The sequence below is a fragment of the Montipora foliosa genome, chromosome 5, assembly GCF_036669935.1.
Source record: "Montipora foliosa isolate CH-2021 chromosome 5, ASM3666993v2, whole genome shotgun sequence".
In the NCBI taxonomy this organism is placed as follows: domain Eukaryota; kingdom Metazoa; phylum Cnidaria; class Anthozoa; order Scleractinia; family Acroporidae; genus Montipora; species Montipora foliosa.
In genome coordinates this window covers 25,482,694-25,490,193 of record NC_090873.1, presented here as the reverse complement: position 1 = coordinate 25,490,193, position 7,500 = coordinate 25,482,694, and the positions used below count along the sequence as shown (strand labels likewise).

General features: G+C 37.9%; 1 protein-coding gene across 2 annotated transcripts in view; it reads right to left on the bottom strand.

The window, feature by feature from the left end:
* The window catches only part of LOC138003800 (anthrax toxin receptor 2-like), a 113,234-nt gene that overhangs the window by 1,686 nt on the left and 104,048 nt on the right, over positions 1–7,500 (bottom strand). For both annotated transcript variants that reach the window (XM_068850042.1, XM_068850041.1), the window contains exons 18-20: positions 7,327–7,383; positions 6,510–6,632; positions 6,211–6,324 (exon numbers count right to left, since the gene is read on the bottom strand). In XM_068850042.1, coding sequence (XP_068706143.1) covers positions 6,211–6,324; positions 6,510–6,632; positions 7,327–7,383 — 294 coding nt within the window. The remainder of the gene's footprint in view (positions 1–6,210; positions 6,325–6,509; positions 6,633–7,326; positions 7,384–7,500) is intronic.

Sequence of the window (7,500 nt, the reverse complement as noted above, 5' to 3'; positions counted from 1 at the left end):
AGATCTTTCAAAGGAACAAAGAAGCTCACAGCACTTTAAAAAACCTACCTGGTCTTTGTTCTTGGAGCCATATCAAAAAAAAGAATTCAGAAAACTCAACTTTTCTTTTCAGTGTATTGTTTTGAGTGAGTTCTCCAAAGAAACAGCTATTGCATTAATGAACTCTACAACCATAATTGACAAACTCTAATCTCAACCCTTTGTTTTTACATATTTATAACTGTTTCCAACCCGAGCAAAAATTCTGTCAGTATACAGTGAACTCATGGCAATGCTTGAACTAAAACATCTGGACGATCGTGAACGAGGAGAACAAATTGTCAAAACTCCCAGTTATTTTGTGAAATCGTTAAATCGGCTAAAATAATAGGTGTTTCGAAAAGGGATGACCTAAAGTGGCATAACCATGTTGAAAAAATTTCTGCGAAAGCCTCACAGAGAATTTATTTGCTTAGGCAACTTAAGAGCGCTGGTATTGGCCGCATTTCTCTGATTCAATTTTACTGCGCATCTATTCGTTCTGTCTGGAAATATGCCTCTCAAGCTTTCCATTTCATTTTATTTGTCTGATCAAATCGAGAGGGTTCAGAAGCGAGTTTTAAAGATTATGCATCCAGAAGTATCATATAGGAAAGCGCTGGAAGATACAAAAATTTTCAAGGGACCGACAGCTCCTGGTTATTTTGCTAAATTTTTCGCAACCCCGTACACGTCACTAGATTTCGAAGAAATTTGGAATTAAAATAGTTCCAACTACAAATGCGTCGTCTATAAAAAAAAATAATAATAATAATAGTTTAAAAATATAATAATAATAATAAACATTGAAAAAAAATCTGAATTTTGGAAAAACTGAACAAGGTCTTACCAATGTAATATTAATTACAATCCCAGCAACTAGCTTTGTAGATAACTTTGTACATACAAGATCGAGCTGAGCTGTCCTTATACGGAAAAAAGGACGTGATGTCAAGCGTACTATTAAAAAGTACTGTAAGATCGATGCAACAGTAAAATTTACTAATACAAAATTTAAGCACCCTAACGATGACATAACTTTGTAAACCCAAGTAGGGTTGGACTATGTAAATTATCTTTTTAGGTACGTTCAGCATTTTGCTGTTGTCTTCCTGAAACATCATTAACATTATAGCTTGCGATACCTACTGGATAACCATTCTGTATGTGTGCTCAAATGGCATTCTTATTGCACTGGCTCGTTATATCACACCACAGGACTGTATTATAAACGCAACGTTAGATGGTTGTGACTCGACTCTCGAAACTCAACTCGCTCCAAAAAAGAAAAAAAAAAACATCACGTGTTCTTATGACGTCATCCAAGAGTGAAAGGCACAGTTTGATTGCAATAATCAAAGTGCCACTGTCGTTACTCGTGGATATGAAAGTTACCGCGATTGTTTAAAATTGGCAGGCTGAAGTTTTCTTTATGCATTAGCATTGATAGTTGGATAATTGTGTAACAGCACGGTGGGCTCTCATGCAACTAGATACCCAAGATACTGCATGTATGTGAGGTAATCCCCTTTGCTGGAATTCAACACTGTGAAATAAGTATACCATTTCTCCAACAGGCATAAGATTACTCTTCAACACATCTTCTATAAAGAGCTCTACCATGTGTTCAAAGTTCGTTGCACAGATGACAGGGTAATTTTGAATCAGTAAGGTCTGATTTTTGTTGCCAGGTCATATAATGTTAACAGATTTAGCAAGTAGAGCAGATCCATTCAGTAATATTAACACATTTTGCGCCAGTTATACGTTCCTCCAACAAACCTTGTGAATATTTATCATTATATTTGATACACTTAGATACAGATGATCTGAACCATAACTAATCACAGCAAGTGCATATATATTCAGCGCCATGTGTTATCTTATCACAAAAAAGACTGAATCACTTTTGACATGGAATGTCTAATAGAGCCTTGACCTTGACAAATTTCAGTTTGGTTTAGCCTTGAGCTCTGCATAGCTTTCCTTAAATGTTTTATGCTTTTCTGTTTAGGTCTCTGATATGTTCTGGATTGCTTTTCTTTTCCTATTCCCTTGCGGCTTCAATATTTTCAGATCTGTTTTGGCGTTTTGCAATGTTTTTCTTTTCCCTGAACTCTTCAAGTGATTTTGTCTCTTCTGCTTGATACAGTCTCTCATAGAAGCTCTTTCTTGCCACTGCTTTGTAGAAATTATTACTGACACTCGCATCATTTTTGGCCATCGTTAATTGATGTATTAAAGTCTTCGCGTTGGTCAGTGAAAGGCGGTGCACAATTTTTGCACCAATCTGTACTTGTTCAGAATATTTTGCTTCACCTTCGAAGAAAGCCATTTCTTTAATTCTTTTGTTTCTTGCTTCTAAATGCAGCGGAAGGTGCTCAAACACTTCAGTACAAAAGCGACATACAGTAATGGCGGCGCACAACCTCGCGAACAGGAAGTCGCAGCCATCCGCTAAGCTGTGTTGTGATTATCCATCCTGATTGGCTTCTTAGATCGAACTTCCGGTTACGCAGGAGTGACACATTTGCATAAAGAACCTCACCAAAACTCGTGGATATATATCCACGAGTAAAAAAAGAGGCGAACAAATACCATAACAACGAAAACAACTGTGCGGATAAGGTTGATTTTGTATTTCCTAGGTGTGAATACCATTTGGTATAGAGCCCCGTAAAAGTTTTCTTACGATAAACAGATGCTGATAAATTGTGTTGATTACGTTTAAGAAGAATATCTAGGAAAGGGATTTGGCTACTTTCCTCAAATTCTTTCCTCAAATTCAATTGTGAATTTGATGTTATTATGGCAATTATCTAAAAACTGTAAAAATTGGTTGGCCATTGGCAAGATTAGATGGATCTTTTATGTCCAAAGTTATCTATAAATCTAGTTGCTGGGATTGTGATGAATCGAACAACGTCTATCAGCGAATTATGAAAAATCCATCTGTTGAAATTCTATACTAAAAGCTGTTCTGGGATCGCCAGGGGACAAAAATTGCAAGGAGCTGTAAGAAAATGTATAGCGAAACTTATTTCGACGTCCAAAAAGACGATTATCGGCAGAGATCAACGGTTCTTGCGACCCTGTTTTATCAGAAATCGATTGGGGCAATGTTGACGCGTGGAAAATGTAAGTTTATGTTTGAATAACCGTGAAATATGAAATAACATTTACTGATTAACGTCCTTGCTTGCATAAGGTTTATTTTGAAATGTTGACATCACGTTATGGTCTCGAAATATAACAAAATTTGATATAAATCTGAAGTAAGTAACTCAATAAAGCCATTAAATTGTATTTTCGTGTTTATAGGGTGTTTTCTGATTAGTTACGTCTTGCGTAAACGAATTACGGCTTCTAGAAAGTTTACGACCTTAAAACAGGGAAGTCGTTGTCAGAGATGGAAATTGTCTTTACAGACCTATTGCTCTCTGGAGGGATGAAAGGACTGATGAGAAACATGAGGAAATCCATAGGTTAAGTTACAGTTTGATTGAGAAAAATCCAACGGTTTTTGAGCCGCTATTATTTTCTTCAAACTCTGTGGGTACATGAATCCCTGAATCACTTCAATGTTTTATGATGCTTACACTCCAGCAAACCATATTTCAATCTCCTAATCTGCCTCGAGGTAGGTTCTATGTTTCAATTGGTTTCGATATGCCTCAACTGTTAAAAAAAAGATTTGCTTCTGTCAAACTACCATCTACAAGAAGTAAAGTCACAGTGACTGGATCGAAGCAATTTTGTCAAGCTTCAACTTCAAACAATTCGTGAAAAGCGTCATCTCCATATACTAGTTCTCTGTAGATCTGATGTTTGGAGCAGGTCTTTGAGGTTTACTCTCACAATCGGACTCTTCTATGTACGAAGTTGGTCGGTAGGACATTCAGAAGTTCTGTAACCACGTACAAAATGATTTGAACATACCTTTGTACGCATTGACACCTTGAATTGGTCAGGATTAATAGCTCTAGCCAGCAGCCCACGACAAATTGATCTTTGTTATTCGTGGGCGAGTAAAATCTTAATATTTCAACGTGAGGAAGAATATTCTGCTTTTCTAGGTACCTTCGATCTTTGTCACAACCCAACACAGCACAATGATTGCCACTAGGCACATTTGCAATATTATTTGAATTGCTGAGTTTAGAAAAGCCAGCCCGCTATACATACGTAAATGCAACTTAAAAGGCTTTTTTGAGTTACTTCCACCAGATTTATACCCTTTTTTTTAATATTTCAAGACCATTACGCTAGCAAGGAAGTTAATCAGCAAATTATATCTCATATTTCAAGGTAATTCAAACAAAAACTTACACTTGACACGTATCAACATTGCCCAGATCAATTTCTGAATAAAATCATGTGGAAACAAAAGCGTTGATCTCTCTCCAAAATCGTTTTTTGGACGTCGAAAGAATTTTACGCTATACATTTCCTTACAACGACTTGCAATGTTGGCCCCCTGGCGATTCCAGGACCCTTTGCGTATAAAGCAGGGATCCGATTACTGGCAACTCATTCATTGGGGAATAACCATCCTTTAGGCCTTGTCTTATTCTACAGTCGGGGACAAAATTGTTTACACATTGACCTTTTCAACCCTCTATTCCGTCATTAGCTGTCACTCTTAACTCTTTGTCCTTGCTAGGCTACCCAATTCTCCCCTCCCCTAAACAATGTTGTGTCGTAATTCGTGTGATCTTTGACTGCAAAAAGACAACATTGAATGGAGTAGGGGATCTTTTGGAAAATTTAAAGCGTGGTACAAACAGCCCTGTTCTTTTACGCATAAAAACTGCTGTACAGACACAATGTGTCAACTCATTTTGACGCCGATTGTAGATGCGTTACCATGGTAGGAGCCTGCAGATAACATTGTCTGTCAAAAGTATAAACTTTCGTTTAGCACTTATCAGTGATCAAGTTTGAGCTTCCAACTGAATAAATATGGCAGAAATGGAAGTATAAGTGATTAAACATGTGTTCAGTCACCTTAATTAATTAAATAAAGCAAACTTTTACATTCCCCAACCACTATTGGACAACTACACAATTCTGCATCGAAAAAAAAATTACCTCTTATTTCGATATAAACAGAAGAGGACACAGAGCCTGCCTTGTTCAGTGCATGGCATGAGTATTCACCACTGTCAGAAACTTCAACTTTTTCAATAACGAGTATGCTGCTGTCACCGTTTTCAGTGATGTTGGCCCTTAGAATATTCAAAACGTTATTCTTTTTCCACTTGATTCGCGATGTAACTTCATTGGCTTTGCAAGTCAATGTCAGTTTATCCCCTTCCAGCATTGTGGGATATGGGTTTGGATATATCTCAGCAGTGGGAAGTTCTGAGATTAAAATGGCACAATTCGGTGAGATAAATATCCTCACAAAATCCCAGCCCATTGCTCAAATAAAATGAAATCAGTGGTAACAAAAGGAAAATTTCGACGACAATATAAAGATAATTCCGGTTACCAATCGCTGGGAAAGTAAATTTAACAGTAGTGGTGTGGGGTCGTTCAGCACCCTTTTGACGGTTGGGATTGGAGCGTGCTGGTTTGTCGATTCAAATTTGGACGGGTGAGGCTAGTGAGGATGATCAGCACAAAGGCAAAAGGATGATTTATTGGCCGCGAGTTATGAATACGGACTATATGGTATTACCAATTTGAGAGCAAAACTTAAAGGGGCCATGTCACGTTATTTTAGGGTGTTTCGGGGAAAACCTTAACACGTGTTCGAAAGGGAAATTCCGTAGCAATGGAAAAAAAAACCAAAGATTCTCTAATGAATTTATTAAGATCTTTCTGATGCCTTTAGATCCCACGCGGTGAGGGAAAAGGCCGGCAGCCATGAAAGAACTATTTATCGTACGAACAAGCTTCCGAAAAGAGATGAAGAGTGTGCTGGACGAGGACGATTTCATGAATTCTCAAGTTTATGGGGCAGAAAATGTTACCAGTGTTTCAATGATAATTCATCTTTCATCTCCACGTTACAGCTCGCTGTCCCAAAACTTCAAGATGCAAAGCTTAAAATCGATACGTTTGCAACAAAAGTTAAAAGGAAAAAGCGCTAGGACACGGCAGTAATATCGTCATCGTCATTGGGTTTACTTAGATTGCTTTTGGTTTTCATCGGATTGCTTAGTTCTACAGTAAAGTTGTACCTACCTGTTGCAGAAGGCATTTGAGGAAGAATGGTTTGAATAGAAGTGGAGTTTAGTGGTCCTAAGGCGATCGGAGAAGGGCTGATTGATGGTATTAGCGTAATCAAAGAAAAAATACCTAAACGTAAAATACAATAATTGTCATTAACGCATTTCAAAATCGGAAGTCAAAGCATCAAAAAGACCAAGAACGAGTTGTTGGAAGCAGCAGAGTATTAAACGGGGTTAAGTTCCTGGGTTAGTTTGCTTTTTCTCCTTCTTATTTGTTGTCTTTCTACAGGTACAGTGTAAAGTTGTACGTACCTGGGGCAGAAGGCGTTTGAGGAGGAGTTGTTTGAATAGAAGTCGAGTTTAGTGCACTTGGTCCAGAGGGGAGGATCACAGAAGGGGTGGTAGTTGGTGCCACTGTTGTCGAAGAGAAAATGCCTGAAAGTAAAATAACATAATTGTTATTAACTCAATTCAAAAACTAAAGTTAAAGTATGAAAAAAACTATGGACGAGTTGTTGGAGCTTGAGTATTAAACGGGTTAAGTTCCTAGTTTAGGTTGCTTTTTCTTCTTATTTGGTGGCCCTTCTACCGGGCAAAGTTGTACGTAGATGGTGCAGAAGGCGTTCGAGGAGGAGTTGTTGGAATACCCCACACAAAATGGTCATCATTACCCAGTACCAAGGATAAGCAACACAAAATACGAAATACACCACATAATAAATATCTTCTAGTAAAAATTTCGCAGTTGTGACATGACGAAACTTGTCGCGCCATTCTGCCCTTCTATTAACAATGCGCTCATGCAATCTTTATCTTTGTTATATTCAAACTGCGAAATAACTGGCTCTTGATGATAACAGTAACAATAACTTAAAACTACATCACGAATAAATCTTAAAGACGCCTGACTACAAATTTTTAGATAGACACGTGTTATGACATCCAATAACACTAGAGCGACAAATGTGCGAGTAGTGTTGTTACAAGCCTTGCCTCACAGGGGTCGTGACGGTCTCCCTGATTGGGTTCTAGCAAGAAAAATGTTACTTGCATAACAAAGTAAACGAGTTTCTTCAATCAAATTTATAAGGTGGTCTTTTCTGCACAACCGAGTGTGACTTTTACTTACTTGGCCTTGGTGTCGTTGTTGGTCGCTGACTTGAGTATGGAAGCAGTGTGGTGTTCCCTGTGATCAAATTATTCATAACAACAAGAAATAAATCACAGTAGTTTTGCAACGTGGAAGGAGGCATTCCTTAATTATTGATGTAACCGAGCACTGACTACGCCACACTACCCTGCA